The sequence below is a fragment of the Triticum dicoccoides genome, chromosome 4B, assembly GCF_002162155.2.
Source record: "Triticum dicoccoides isolate Atlit2015 ecotype Zavitan chromosome 4B, WEW_v2.0, whole genome shotgun sequence".
Classification (NCBI taxonomy): domain Eukaryota; kingdom Viridiplantae; phylum Streptophyta; class Magnoliopsida; order Poales; family Poaceae; genus Triticum; species Triticum dicoccoides.
The window spans coordinates 170,097,818-170,114,515 of NC_041387.1; the positions used below are offsets into that span (position 1 = coordinate 170,097,818).

A 16,698-nucleotide genomic window follows, 5' to 3' on the forward strand; every position below is an offset into this window, starting at 1 on the left:
TCACCAGATATCGCCTATTCTTCTCTATACTGCTTGCATTAGAGTAGTGTAGCATGTTACTGTTTGGTTACTCCTATTCTGTTGCATAGCCTGACATTGTTGCTACAGTCGTTGATACCTTACCCGCAATCCTAAATGCTTAGTATAGGATGCTAGTTGATCATCATTGGCCCTACATTCTTGTCAGTATGCCTTGCTATATTATCAGGCCGTGATCACTTGGGAGGTGATCACGGGTATATACTATACATATATACATACTATACAGATGGTGACTAAAGTCGGGTTGGCTCGTTGAGTACCCGCAAGTGATTATGATGTGGGGGCTGAAAGGACAGGTGGCTCCATCCCGGTAGAGGTGGGCCTGAGTTCCCGACGGCCCTCGACTGTTACTATGTGGCGGAGCAACAGGGCAGGTTGAGACCACCTAGGCGAGAGGTGGGCCTGGCCCTGGTCGGCGTCCGCGGTTACTTCATAATAACACGCTTAACGAGATCTTGGTATTTGATCTAAGTCTGGCCATTTGGTCTATACGCACTAACCAACTACGTGGGAAAGATATGGGCACTCGACGTCGTGGTATCAGCCGAAGCCTTCTTGACGTCAGCGACGGAGCGGCGCGTGCCGGATTGGACTGGAACGCCTGGTCTTGTATTAGGGGGCTAGGTCTGCTTCCGGCCACCCTCGCAACGTGCAGGTGTGCAATGGGCGATGGGCCCAGACCCCTGCGTGCATAGGATTTAGACCGGCGTGCTGACCTCTCTGTTGTGCCTAGGTGGGGCTGCGACGTGTTGATCTTCTGAGGCCGGGCATGACCCAGGAAAGTGTGTCCAGCCAAATGGGATCGAGCGTATTGGGTTATGTGGTGCACCCCTGCAGGGAAGTTTATCTATTCGAATAGCCGTGTCCCTAGGTAAAAGGACGACCCGGAGTTGTACCTTGACCTTATGACAACTAGAACCAGATACTTAATAAAACACACCCAGACAAGTTCCACAGACAACCCGGTGATCGCTTTTCCACAGGGCGATGAGGGGAGGATCGCCGGGTAGGATTATGCTATGTGATGTTACTTAGAGGACTTCAATCTACTCTCTTCTACATGCTGCAAGACGGAGGCTGCCAGAAGCGTAGTCTTCGATAGGACTAGCTATCCCCCTCTTATTCTGGCATTCTGCAGTTCAGTCCACTAATATGGCCTCCTTACACATATACCCATGCATATGTAGTGTAGCTCCTTGCTTGCGAGTACTTTGGATGAGTACTCACGGTTGCTTTTCTCCCTCTTTTCCCCCTTTCCCTTCTATCTGGTTGTCGCAACCAGATGCCGGAGCCCAGGAGCTAGACACCACCGTCGACGACGACTCTTACTACACTGGAGGTGCCTACTACTACATGCAGGCCGCTGACGACGACCAGGAGTAGTTTAGGAGGATCCCAGGCAGGAGGCCTGCGTCCCTTTCGATCTGTATCCCAGTTTGTGCTAGCCATCTTATGGCAACTTGTTTAACTTATGTCTGTACTCAAATATTGTTGCTTTCGCTGACTTGTCTATGATCGAGCACTTGTATTCGAGCCCTCGAGGCCCCTGGCTTGTAATATGATGCTTGTATGACTTATTTATGTTTTTAGAGTTGTGTTGTGATATCTTCCCGTGAGTCCCTGATCTTGATCGTACACGTTTGCGTGCATGATTAGTGTAAGATTGAATCGGGGGCGTCACACTATTAGATGATGATGGTCTCGACACTTATTTGGGGAACAAACGATGTGTTATTAAGCTTGGTCATGATGATATTGGTCATGGCGTTCGCCATGACAAACTCTATAGACTCCTTTTGAATGACTCCTCTGAATCTTCGAATGTTTGTGATGTAATAAATAAGTATGGGACTTCATCGAAATTATGGCACTGTTGTTTAGGCCATATTTCGAAGAGGAGAATGGAGCATCTCATTAAAGAAGAGATACTTCACCCCTTAGACTTCTCAGATTTAGATCACTGGATCGATTGTATTAAGGGAAAATTCATAAAACAAATTAAGAAAGGACCAATTCATAGTAGTGCAGTTTTGGAATTAATCCACACTGACATTTTTGGTCCATTTCCTATTACTTCTGTCGATGGATATGACTCCTTTATTACTTTCACCAAGGATTATTTCTGTTGTGGATATATTTTTCCTATTCGCGAACGATCTGAAGCACTCGATAAATTTAAAATCTACAAAGCTGAAGTAGAAAATCAGCATAATTTGAAGATTAAAGTAGTGCGATCAGATCGGGGCGGAGAATATTACGGGAGAATGCAGCTTATGGACAAATTCCTGGCCCCTTTGCTCTATTTCTTCAAGAAAATGGAATAATCGCCCAATACTCAATGTCGGGTGAACCTCAACAAAATGGAGTCGCTGAAAGACGCAACCGTATACTTATGGATATGGTACGGAGCATGGTTTTGCAACTCCGGTGTACCGGTTAATTTGTTGATGGAAGCATTAAAGACAGACGTGCATATACTTAATCGGGTTCCTAGTAAGTCAGTACCAAAGACATCTTATGAATTGTGGACTGGGAAGAAACCCAAATTAAATTATTTGCGTGTGTGGGGTTGTCCCTCTGAAGCTAAAAATTGTAATCCACACATTGGGAAATTAGATCCTAAAACGGTCAGTTGCCATTTTATTGGATATCATGCAACATACAAAGGCTTCTGTTTCTATTGTCCAACACGTACCACTAAAATTGTCGAAATGAGGCACGCTAAATTTTTAGAGAATGTTAATGTCGGTGGGAGCTCCGAGGCAAGAAAAATCACGCTTGAGGAAATTCAGGTTGACATACCAGTACCATTGATCCCAGAGTCTGTTTTTCCTTTGTCTTCAAGCGCAACACCTCTAGTTGATGATTCTGGGCTTACTGGTGCAACGCCTAATAATGAGCCTCACATAACCCAGTCTTCTGTGACATCTAATGAACCTTTACGTAGATCACAACGGGATAGGAGAGTTGCCATTAATACAGATGAATATGTTGTTTACATGAATGAAGATGGAAATGACATTGGTAAGGCAAATGATCCCACCCCCTTTTGAGGAAGCCATGACAAGTGGACATTCGTCTAAGTGGCTTGAGGCCATGAACGATGAAATGAAGTCCATGAGTGTTAATGATGTTTGGGATCTAGTAGAAATTCCCGACGGAGTCAAAAAGGTGGGCTGCAAGTGGGTCTACAAAACTAAGCATGACTCTAAAGGAAATGTCGAATGATTCAAAGCAAGACTTGTCGCTAAAGGGTTTACACAAAGAGAGGGCACAAACTATGTTAACACATTTTCTCCTGTCTCGAAGAAGGATTCACTAAGAATTGTTATGGCTCTTGTTGCTCATTACAATTTAGAGCTACATCAGATGTATGTTAAAACCACATTCCTTAATGGTGACTTGCGTGAGAATGTATATATGGCTCAACCAAAAGGTTTTGTCATAGAAGGCAAGGAACATATGGGATGTCGACTTAAGAAATCTATCTATGGACTAAGACAAGCGTCTAGACAGTGGTACCTTAAATTTGATGAGGTTATAAGGAAATTTAATTTTAAGGAAAATGAAGTGGACAATTGCATATACATTAAGACTAGTGGGAGCAAGTTTATCATATTAGTACTTTATGTGGATGATATCTTGCTAGTGAGCAGTGACTTAGACATGTTGTATGATACCAAAAGATATCTTTCATCTAATTTTGGCATGAAAGATCTTGGAGATGCCTCTTATGTTCTGGGCATAGAAATTCATCGAGATAGGTCTAAAGGGACATTAGGATTGTCCCAGAGGACATATATTGATAAAGTCCTTAAAAGATACAGCATGCATAACTGCTCTTCCACTCCCACACCTATTGTTAGAGATGATAAGTTTGGTCTATTTCAATGTCCCAAGAATCAATTAGAGATTGATCAAATGAAAACAATCCCTTATGCTTTGGCTGTTGGGAGCATTATGTATGCTCAAGTATGTACACATCCCGACTTAGCGTATGTAACTGGAATGCTAGATATCAGTCTAATCCAGGCTTAGATCACTGGAAAGTTGTCAAGAAAGTCATGCGCTATCTGCAAGGGACCAGGAATTATATGCTTACATATAGAAAGACCGACAACCTAGAAACTATGGGTTACTCAGACGCTGATTTTGCAGGGTGTGTGGATAGTAAGAAACCCACATCAGGTATATCTTCACACTTGCAGGAGGAGCAATTTCATGGAAAAGCTGCAAACAGACACTTACTGCATCTTCAATGATGCAATCAGAGTTTGTGGCATGTTTTGAGGCTACCGGGCAAGCCGTATGGCTTAAGAACTTCGTCCTCGGACTTAGAGTGGTAGACGGCATAAATAAACCACTTACATTATTTTGCGATAATCAAGCTGCAGTTTTCCTTTCGAGTAACAACAAGTCAAGTGGTGTTGCCAAACATATTGACCTTAAGTATCTTGTTGTGAAAGATAGAGTCCAAGATCAAACAATTAAAATTCAGCATATAAATACTAAATTGATGATTGTTGATCCCCTGACTAAAGGCTTGCCACCAAATCTCTTTCGAGAACATATTGCTAGCATGGGTTCAATGGAAAGCCTATAACGATTGGGGTAACTAAAATGATGAGATCTCAATATTTGAACTTGGAATAAGGAACTTTGTTTCGCTTACTAAGTGCACATAATGATTAATAAAGATACAAACTATTAGGACCATAATTAGGGAGTATGGATGCATCATGCATGCACGTACAAACTCCCAACCATAAATAATTATCCATTCTGAGATGAAGTGTTACACTATAGATTTTGGGGTTCTAGTAATGATTACACTATTGCTGTGAATACATTATCTTGGTGTGATATTTTTGTCGAAGTATGGACTAATGATGTTAACCATTCAATCAAGTGGGAGAATGTAAAAATATTAAGTGATTGAATGGTTAAGATGTTAATTATCCTAAGTCAAAGTGTGGGCCCATTAGTTAACTACATGATTAACACTAATTAATGGTAATTAGCAATTTGCGCCTCTGATTGGGGGGCTAATTACTAATATGGTTAGGTCCCACGTCATATACATCGCTATATACAAAGGAGGGCACCCTTGCACCTATTTGATCGTCGTATCGTTTAGGATAACAGTTCCATCCGAAATTCACTCCAAATCCACTCGGGAGTGCGCTGGACGTTGACGTGAATCCCTGTCCTTGCTCCGGCGAGGTGCCGGAGTGATCTACTACGTTGTTGCAGTTCGTCATCGGACTCCACTTCTTCCACCGAGATGGCCTTTCCAAACGGAGGTATAAACACACTACTGTCCACTAATTTCCGCATCAAATCGAGCAGTGTTCATGTGTATTAGATAAGATCTGATTAGGAGTTGCATAATCTCAGTAAGTAATCTAACAAATGCAGGTAACTGTCATTTTTAACAGGCTTGAAAAACATTAGGTATGTAAAAATCAAGGGATGAGAGAGAGCATTGTTTGGAAGACGGCACGTGCGACCGACAAGATGCCATACAATGATCGGGATTAGGTGAAATGAGACAGAGAGTACCCCCTCTGCAAACTAATATAAGAGTGTTTAGATCACTATTTTAGTGATTTAAACGCTCTTATATTAGTTTATATTAGTTTACGGAGGGAGTATTTCCTAAGTCTTGCACATCCCTATCAACGTATAATTAAGGTGATGGAGCTAGCTCCTGGCCCTGGGGATGAGCTATCCTCTGTTTAATACTAGTTGTGTAGATCGGAAACGTGCCTTGGTGCGAGGGTGCCCATCCCAACGACATGGCCAAGCACATAAAGATCAAACGGCATGATGCATTATAGACAACGGAGATGGTAAAACTACGAAGACCAGGAGTACAACATGGCACACATTGCCTACGACAATAAGTTCGGTGCAAAGGAAGCATGAATGTATCTGTCTCAACACTGACCATGCATTGGTGGTCTCGTTTGTTTGTCAGACAACTATTCACTAAAATGGTGCAGCTTGAAAGGAGCACATATATCAGACAAATTAACCAAGTATGAGAGATTCTAATTAATGGTGATATATTGTTTAAAAAAATCATTGGTAGTCTCGTTTGTTCATTAGACAACTATTTAATGACACACACACACACACACACACACACACCTTTCTTCCTATATTAATGGTAGACCTTAACTTCAACTCTACACAGTTCAACATTCCTCAATGATTCATCGCCGGCATTGACAGCAGTAAGAGAAATCGGTCAATTCGCTACAACCAACGAATACAACCTAAGGATAAGCTATACAAAATAGACATGTTCTCCGTTTTCCTGATTCACTCTTCTTGCTCCACTTCACCATATGGCTTGAGCATCGATAACTTCCTCTCCAATCCACCTTTGCAAGTAGAGTTTCTGCAGGTTGATTCCATTGGTGTAATTAACATTAATAAATAAAAATACTCATATTGATAGTTTAATTGAAAATTCTACAAAGGACGATACCTTTCATGGCTGTGGTACCCACTTCAGCTTTGTATACAACGGTGCAGGAGGCCATTTATAGCAAAACAGGTTGAATTTTGAACCTGCTGGAACATGAGATCTATGGTTGTAAGCCATTTTTTATGCTGGGAGATATACCAACGTCAATGTCATTTATAGGTAGTCATAAACAAAATGGTTGTAAGCCATGTTTACAGCTCAAAACTCATGAATTTCGCTCTCTATGATTTAGAGAGAAACATTCAACATTTTAACTTACCTGAACATGGATCATGTATCTAAAACTATTTATTTTTCAAGGGAAGTATCTAAAACTATTTATTTATTTCAAGTGAAGAATCTACAGCCGTCGCTCATGTGAGGAAATAATCCACGTAAACTACGGGGATATAAAGGTCATATCCTAAAAAGTAGTGGTACACAACAAGACAAAGATCATATATTGGACATACAAGATTTTTCTGTTAGCAAGGGTAGAGGAGAATATTAGACATATTTGATTAAGCTTTAGAGAGGGTGTGGACCATAAATTCTTCAATCAGAAATTGCCAATATATCAAATACAGTTTGGAGGCTTTCCAAGACATTGGTTATCTTGCTGTGAACACTGGAACAGAGCAAGCACAAACTAAGGTAGAGAAAACAGAAGAATAGATATGCTACCTGCAGGTTGCGACAGCTGTAGCATGGCGGTGGCTGTCCGCATGGATAGGTTCACAGCAGCGGTGCAGGGCAGAAGAGGTCCTGGCTGAGGCAGAAGGACCCCCGACGGCGGTGTTGGAAGGATCACATCGACTGTATGTAGCATACGTTTCTTCTTTTGTGTTTGCTCTGTTTCGCCCTGGTTTTGCTGCTTCGATCCTTGTGTGCTCTTTTGTATGCGAGCATTGATTGCGTCATTGTCACAAATATTGGGATTAGCAGCATGAAGTCATAAGAATGCGTAAAGTCATATGTAAAGCACATGGTTCTAATTCTGTCAAAATACCTCTGCACAGAATCTGCCATGGGTAACCTTAGAAACATTTGGTGTCATACTTGCCGCACCAACCTTCCATGGATTAAGTAGATTTTTTATCAAAGATGCAAATCATTTGACTATGCACACAATACTAAATAGCTAGTCGCCAATTCAACCAAACAGACGGTGAGCAAATGTCCATAGAAAAAGAAGGCACGAATGCATTGCTTGCTTCACGCACACAATGCATATGTTTCACCTCCCCACTTTCTGCTCTCTCCCTCTCCTCTGCATGTTCATCCCAATTCCATGTCTGAATGGGGAAAAACAAGGTCAACCGTACCATGAGGCACCCCCTGCAGAGCATAGTGCCTGAACTGGAAGAAAGCGAGGCCAACCATAAAATTGACGGTCTAAATTGTATGATCATTGAATCATCTGACTGAAGATTTAAGCCAACAACTAAACTAATGCCAGCTGACCATTTCTGTCATTAACTCAGCAGGGTACACAAATTGAAAGCACACAATTATAAAAAATATAAGTATCCTTATGATATTTGAGGTAAAGTAACCGGCTGCTTTTCATTATCTTCTATTTGACAAAGAGATGATAATCATTACAACAACTATAACTGCATCTATATTACTGAACATGAACAAAGAAGTGGGCAAGTATGTTTGTTCTCACATGTAATAGTGCATGTACACTAACCACATTGTTTTTTCCTAGCACCTGACCTTGGTTTGCTCCTGCCCGAGTGAGCACCTCGTGACAGTCAATTACTATTTGAACATGGCAGATACCTGCTCCAGTTTACTTAATTAAAACTGAAGCAATACAAGGTGCTATCAGACTACGTTCAGTGGCATTATATGGCTAATGACCATCTAACACAGAGTAGCAACAGATCATAGAAGCAGGAAAGCAACAGAATGACATAAAAAGGTAAAGAATAATCTGTACTACTTATGTATATAATGAAAAAGAGATGGTTCTCCTAGCCTCTGTATCATTATCATTTGGAAAATAATCAATTACCCTCCTGGATCTTATGTACCCGAGTGTCCCGGATGTTCGCCAAGCAAAGTTCTGCAAATGCCATTCTGTTAGAAGACAACCATAAGTAGTGCATATCATAATCAAATTGTTAGATGCATAATTAGATAATAGCTGAATAGATGGTTCTCATGGGTGAGCATGTGGCACAACATTTTATTTTGTAGAAGAAATAAGCACTATTTTTAGACATCAGTTTTACCAAGCAATTATATTTCTTCCAACCTAGCTAGATATGAAACCAAACTCTGCTTTTCTAGGCTAAAAAGGCAAACAGACTATGATAGGCTCTTGGAATCTGCATCTCGTCTACCAAAACATACACATGACCACCATTAGCTAACTGGAGAGAGGGAGAGACCTGATATCTTGTGAGAGGAAACTGAAACCAAACTCTGCTATTTTAGCCTAAAAAGGCAAACAAAATATGAGAGTTATTGTTTTCAAATGTTATTAAACGCATGGGCTGCTGTATAAATGAAGATGCATATTGGCATGTCTAGCTGAAATACCTACTCTAGATACTAATGTCTGGCTTGTCCGCAATACACTATACCTGATGCAATAGCTTATCTCTGAAATGTCCATGTGTTGTTGGCCCAAAGGTCGTCGCCGCAGACCAGGCACACCTGAAGAGAAGTCATTCAATCTTCGGAGGGATAAAACGAACCAAAATCAAACAAATCATAGCTATTCTATGCACTGCTTATTATGGCACATAATGCATTGTGCCTTCTATGCACTTCAGTGGGAACCCAAATTGTTTTTGCTCCGTTTACTTGATTTAAGGCCTGGCTGCATGCATACGTACCTATCTGGAAGCTACAATGTGTGTTTATTCCTTACCAAAAGCATAAAACAAAATTACTTGCTAATGCCGCCAAATGAAAAAATTGTTACAGAACATGTGCGGGCTCATACAAACATACCAAACTGGATATGAACATATTCAACTCGTATGTTGTGTTAATACAACTTGTTATGGACTAAGAACTATAGTAAAAGCAACTCACAAAGAAACAATGGAGTTACACACCTAGCTCCGCTTCTTGGTTGATACACACCTTTCCTTCCTAATGGTTCCTCGTCCATAACAGACCTAGGTTGATTCAAAGGAGAGGGTGAGCGCCAGAGCAGATCGGAGAGGAGGAGGAGGGCGGACGAACTCACCGGAAACAGAGGAGGCCCAGCCCGATGCGCCCCGGCTGCCCCTCGTGGCCAGCGGGAAGCGGAACCGCACGTGGGGGCGAGGGAGGAGATGGAGAGGAGCCGTCGGAGTCCACCGGAGCCGCGCCGGCGGCGAAGACGCTGCCCTGCCCAGCCCGAAACCCTAGCCACGGCCGCGACCAAGCGTGAGAAGGACAGGAGCGAAGGAGAGGGGCACGAGTGGGGGTGGGGGCTAGGGTTCTGAACCAATCGGGCACTCTCCTCGCCCATACGTCCACACCAAGCCACGCACGGCCACACATGTGAAAAGACGAAAATGCCCTCGGCAGGGCACGGGAATAACAGCGGTGGCACGAGATCTTTACAGCGGGGAGTGAAATTGCTCTAGCAGTAACTCCATGTCAATCCTACGGCCCGGTTCCTCCCACCGCTCGATCCGACACCCGGAAACACATGAAGCGAGTCGATCCGACGGCCGAAATGCCCTGAGCTCTGAGAAGCCTCAAGTTCGCTCTTTCCTGAGTGGCGAGGCTTTACTTGAAAGACTTTGCGACTCAATCATTGTCTTAATCCCAAAGGTACAAAATGCCCAACACCTCTTTAAATTCCGCCCCATTAGCCTGTGCAATGTCTTGTACAAACTTGCATCTAAAGTTCTCGCTAATAGACTGAAGGTTTTTCTGAATGACATTGTCTCGGAAGTTTCAGAGTGCTTTCGTGTCGGGCTGCTTGATCACGGACAGCGTGCTTGTTGCCTATGAATGTTTGCACACTGTTCGAAAACAACATTCAAAGAGGCCTTTCTTTGCTCTCAAAGTGGATATGATGAAGGCGTATGACCGCATCGAATGGGCATACCTCCATGGGTGTCTTCAGAAGTTGGGTTTTGCTCCTGCTTGGATACAAACTGTGATGTGCTGCGTTACCTCGGCAAGATATGCAGTGAAGGTGAATGGTGAAATCACTTCTGCCGTGGTGTCGTCCAGGGGGCTCTGCCAAGGAGATCCCATCAACCAATACCTGTTCTTGCTGTGTACAGAAGGTTTGTCTGGATTACTGCAAAGGAGGGAGAGCCTTGGCGAGCTACAAGGGATTCGAAATGGTATGCAAGGCCCTCCTATATCTCACTTGCTTTTTGCAGATGACAGCATCTTCTTCGCACGCAGCGATAATAGAAGTGTGGAGGCTCTGAATTCTGCTCTCCATCAATATTGTGAGGCCTCTGGGCAAAGGATCAACCTGCTAAAGTCTTCAATCTTCTTTGGGAAGCACTGCCCTGATGGTGTCAAGGGAACTGTAAAGGGGTGCCTTGGGGTAGACAATGAAATTCTCCATGACTCTTATCTCGGTATGCCCACTGAGATTGGTCGTGCAGCCACCAACTCCTTTAGCTCCTTACCAGGCCGGGTTTGGAAGAGGATCAATGGCTGCAATGATAGGCCGATGTCACGGGCTGGAAAGGAAATTTTTCTGAAATCTATGGCTCAGGCCATCCCCAACTATGTGATGAGTTGCTTCCAACTGCCTGTCTCCATTTGTGAGCAAATGAAGACCTACATCGCCAACCACTGGTAGGGTGTCGAAGACGGCCGTCAAAAATGCATTGGCGTTCTTGGGCATGGCTTTCTACCCCAAAGTTCCTCGGTGGAATGGGCTTCCGCGACTTGGTACTTTTCAATCAGGCAATGCTTGCGCGTCAGTGTTGGCGTCTCCTGACCGAACCCGACTCTTTGTGTTCGAGGGTCTTAAAGGGACGCTACTTCCCTGATGGGGCTTTTTGGACTGCCTCCAAGCCAAGATCATCTTCCTTCACTTGGCGTAGTTTGCTTTTTGGGCGTCAACTGATTCAGAAGGGAGCTCGGTGGGGTGTAGGAAATGGCACCCGGATCAAAGTTATGGAAGACAACTGGATTCCAGGTTTCCCTCCTGGAACTTTCAACTCGATTCTCCCTATTTCGGCTGAAACTTCAGTTCAGTTCTTGCTGGCTGAGTCATTGGTGACTTGGGACGAAGACCTTGTGCGAAGCTTCTTTACTGATCCTATTGCGGAACAAATTCTGCAAGTTCCCATAAGTCGTTTTGGGGGAGATGACTTCCTGTCGTGGCCTCATGACAAGCTTGGCATCTACTCGGTCAAGTCTGGCTATAATCTTACTCGAAGCGAGAACTTCTTCTTCTCTACAAGTGGAATGGGCAAGGGTCTGGCTTCCAATATTCGGGTGCAAAAAAGGAGTGGAAGGCCCTTTGGTCAGTCAATTGTCCAAACAAAATGAAGATTGTTTTGTGGCGTTTCGTGCACGATTGTTTACCTACGGGTTTCCAGCTGGTGAGGCATCACATTCCAGCCGACGATGGTTGTTTCTTCTGCAACCGGACTGAGTGTGTGGAGCATCTCTTCCTGCTGTGTTCCTTCACCCGTTCCGTTTGGAAAGGGGTTAAAGAGGAGTTCAGTGTCAGCCTGTGTAGAAAAGACATGGTTAATGGCCGTCAATGGATGTTCGATTTCCTGGCTCATGCTTCGAAGCTTCAAGCTATTGTCTTGGCTATCACTCTATGGCATATCTGGGAAGCTATAAATGAGGTACGTAATAATGATACCGAAGTGCATCCTGCTAGAACTGCTTCAAAAGTTCGTGCCTATGTCCGTATGGTGTTGCAGCATTGTTCTAAGCCTAAACCCGATCCCAGGCGTGAGTCTTCCTCTTCAACTGTTATCTGGACTCCGCCACCTGCTGGTGTGGTGGCTGTGAATGTTGATGCGGCGCTGTTTCCTTCTATCCGACGGATGGGCATGGGCTTTGTGGCTAGGAATCATCTTGGGGAGTGCATGTTTGCTGGCAATGAGCAGCTTCAAGGCTTCTCTGAACTGGAGTTGGCTGAGGCGCTTGCCATCCGACGTGCTCTTGAGGTTTGTCGATCTGAAGGTTGTTCGTCAATTGCTTTGGCATCTGACTGCCTCCCCGTGGTGAACAAAATCAAGTCTACGGCTCAAGATCGATCAAGAGTGGGCACTGTTGTCTCGGACATCAAGTCTCTTGCGTCTGGGTTTACTCAATGTTCTTTCTTACATGTCAGGCGTGGTATGAATGTAGCGGAACACAAACTAACTCGTAGTTGTGAGCACTCTGATAATCTTTTTTACCTTGGTGTGGTTCCGGATTGTATCAGGGACGAACTTTGTTGTGATGTTTAGTAATCAATGAAGTACCGTTAATCTCAAAAAAAGTTCTCCCAATGTGCTTATTTCTGGATACTTGCGCAGCCCACTCCCACTCTACAGGTTTTGGGAGAAGAGAGAAAGAAAATATCGATGGCTGCCAGCGATCGAGGCAGGCCATCGTTGATGGAGATGGGGGAGAAGGTGGTGGGCGTGCGGTGTGGCATGAGGCAGAAATCTCATATTTGACCTGATTCCCAAATCAAATCACGAACTGACCTGCTTTCGAAAAAAATTCACTCTGCTGACCCTTTAGTGTGGCGCCCGACAGTTAGGCGCCGCACCCTACTGTGCAGCGTCCTTCCATTAGGCGTCGCACCTCCTACCAGCGTGGCAGCCCGAGGCCAGGCGCGGCCCCACACGCAGTTGTGCAGCGCCTAAGCTCTAGGCGCCACACTGTAACGTGCAGCGCCTAGCCCTTAGGCGCTGCACAGTGACTTAAGCGCGTCGCCCAGCCCACCCCAGCCCTACCAGGCAGTTCTTCCCCTCTCCGCTCTCTGGACAGAGAGCAGCGGCGGCGCCCCCATCTAATCCCCCCCACATCCCTCTCAAATCTGAAGATTTGATCCATGGATTCGATCTCCAATCCATCCTACTAGGTAAACTCTTCCGCTCCCTTTCTTTTGCTCCGTAAATTGGTTGTCATTTTAGAGATTTGTCCAAGATTTGATGGAACCCTTGATTTGCTTGATTTGCTCGATTTAGGATGTGTAGTCATATTGGTAGTACCGTAGTGTTATTGATTAGTTCACAATATATGATTCTTGTTAGTGAAACCCTAGATTGTTTAGTTTTTTAGATATATATATGATATGCCTATTTTTATAGATAACTATGAGATGTTGATTTTTGTAGACATATATGAGATGTTTGTTTAGATATATATTAGATGTTGAGTTTATTTGAAATATTAGATGCTGAGTTCATTTGAAATATTAGATGTTGAGTTTATTTGAACACATATGACATATTCATTGTGTGAGAAGGAGATGTTGAGATTCTTGTAGTTGAACACATGTTATATGTTTAGTGTATACCGATATTTGAGATGAAGATGAACTCGTATATGTTTATTGTTTGAAATTTGTAAGGATGGTTTGGCTTCTGGACGATGTCTACGACATGCAACACCGGGCCTACATGATGCGTGAGAAGGAGAAGGTAATAATGAGTAATCTAAATATTTTGCAAATTTGCCTTTAGTTGAAATTTACATGCCCTAAGATTTGTCATTACTTGTTTTTTGCAGAAGCTTGAACCTCTGAAGATTCGGTATCACAGGGTCTCTGGTCCTGCCATGCCTTACGATGAGAGGTACACACCGTACATCAAGCAGGCAGGACTACTCCCGTGGATTCTGTTGGTCAGTCGGTCCACGCCGAATCTGAACGCTCCACTGGTGTCTGCTCTTGTTGATCGGTGGAGGCCGGAGATGCACAGTTTCCATCTTCGGACTGGGGAGATGACCGTAACGTTCGAGGATGTCTCGTTGATCACCGATCTTGCTATCGACGGGAGGCCTCTCTGTATGAGCACCGATTCTGATGGGTGGCGCGAGCAGATGATTGCTCTTATCGGTATGGCTCCTACCAAGGCTGAGGCTGATGTAGAGGAGGGAGAAGAGAAGAAGAAGAGGGAAAGGAAAGCAGCCGGAGCTGCTTTCACGTGGATTCAAAATAACTTTGCGACGTGCCCTCCGGATGCCAGTGATGATGTGATCCAGACACATGCTCGTGTGTATATGTGGTATGTTGTGTCGAGGACTTTGTTTACTGACTCCACTGGCAAGAACGCTCCATGGATGTGGCTGAAGGCGTTGACCGTCTTCGATAGCAAATGGAGCTAGGGTTCAGCAACTCTTGCCTACTTGTATCGACAGGTAGTTGGTCTGTTTTGTGATCAACTCATTTCTTTATTAGCAATGCAAGCTTGCTGTCAAGTTAACATTGTTTCTCTTTCATATGCAGCTGGACGATGAGTGTTGCAGGATCACAGATAGTGCAGACATTGGTGGTGATCTGCTTCTACTTTCTGTATGGAGCTGGGAGCGTCTGCCTGTTGGACGCCCAAAGAGCGTCAGGTTTAATTCTTGGTATGAAGATGAACATGACGAATTATGACGCCCCACTTGGGCTTACAAGTGGGATGTGGTTTCCGAGATGACGAACGATGTCAATCTCATGTACCAAAAGTACATTACCGAGTTGGACATGATTACGCCTGAGCACATAAGGAGGTCATTACTTCAGTCCTTTCTCATGCTTGCTTGAAAAATAGTCATCAAATTTGCATTGTTGCCCTATTTCATAGGTGGTATGGCAGCCATATGGCACGGGTGAGAGGTTGGGGTACAGCAAGGAGTTCCACCTCAACCCGATGTGCTTGCGGGTTAAGGATCTCTGGCTTATGCGGTGCCCACTGATATGCAACTGGGCAGTTGAGTTTCATTTGCCACATCGCGTGTATCGTCAGTTTGTTTTGTTCCAGCCTCACCCGCCGGATTGGGTGGACACGGACAAAGCACTTCATAGGTAAGAGAGCATGTCTGCGTATTGAATAAGCATCGGGACTCTTTTTGATTGTGCTAATGTTTGGTTTTGTACCACGTAGGTTGGACAGGAGAAGGCATCGGAAGATAAAGGACTGGGACAAGCATCATGCTCCGTATGTTACCCGCTTCCAGCTTTGTGTGGAGCAAGCTCGTAGCACTGCACGCGCCCCGCTTCGTGAGCACAACCCACTTGCTTTTGATAACTACGTACGATAGTTTATTGAAACTACTCGAGTTGAGATATGCCCATCGACATATAATGAGGATATTCTTGAAGAACCCGTAAACTTTGAGGATCTAGCAAAGGGGAAGTATAACAGAGATGTCAGGCAAGGGCAAGGAGTCCCTGCTGTTCCGGTGATTAACTATGTGGTAAAGTGTTCCCTTCTTTACTTTTCTGTTGATCGTATTACACATGTTTGAATGGCTAACACATTCATTCTTTCTCATCCGCAGTGCACCGAGATCAAGAAAGCAGCTGATGAGAGCCAGTCTATTCTGGAGAAGACACTGGTTGGAAACGGCAATGATGATGGTTCACTACGAGCATTCCTCAAGGTACATATCGCATTCACTATTAGAGCTAGTTTATGTTGCGGAGTTTGATATCTTACACACTTGTTCATGTTACAGCGTCAGGCCAAGAAATTAAGGCGGTTATTGAATCTTCTCGGTTGTCGTGATCCTGAATATGATGAACCATCTGCCTCTAGGTCTGGTACACCATCAGACCCCTCATCTCACCATCAAGGGGATGATGTGAGTTCCTCATATGCTTGTCTGGATGATGAGGGTGCGGTCACCCAAGAGGTATGACTAATCCTTTAGGTGTGATTCTCACTTGATTACGACATCGACCATCACCATATTGTTTGATTGTGTGATAGGGCCATGAGCTTGATGATGACATGAATTTGGCGGACGCTCAAGCTCGGTCCGCATATGTGTTCAATCCTAGGCAGCCCAGACACCGGTACACGCCCAACAACAACAACAACAACAACAACAACAACAACAACAACAACAACAACAACAACAACAACAACAACAACAACAACAGCAACAATAGCACCACCACCAACAACAACAGCAACAGCACCACCACCACCACCACCAACGACGACGACAACAACAACAACAGCAACAACAGCAGCAGCAGCAACAACAACAACAACAGCAACAGTAACAACAACAGTAGCAACATC

The 16,698-nt window shown here is 44.2% G+C and overlaps 1 protein-coding gene across 1 annotated transcript; it reads right to left on the minus strand.

The window, feature by feature from the left end:
• Positions 1-6,086: 6,086 nt before the first annotated feature.
• Positions 6,087-9,961, minus strand: LOC119295599. Its single transcript, XM_037574032.1, has 8 exons — positions 9,729-9,961; positions 9,595-9,657; positions 9,115-9,187; positions 8,541-8,591; positions 7,527-7,589; positions 7,202-7,409; positions 6,539-6,621; positions 6,087-6,448 (listed from the first exon to the last, which is right to left on the minus strand). The coding sequence occupies exons 2-7, from the start codon at positions 9,648-9,650 to the stop codon at positions 6,542-6,544; spliced, it is 531 nt and encodes a 176-aa protein (XP_037429929.1). The 5' UTR covers positions 9,651-9,657; positions 9,729-9,961; the 3' UTR covers positions 6,087-6,448; positions 6,539-6,541.
• Between the last annotated feature and the right edge of the window lie 6,737 nt (positions 9,962-16,698).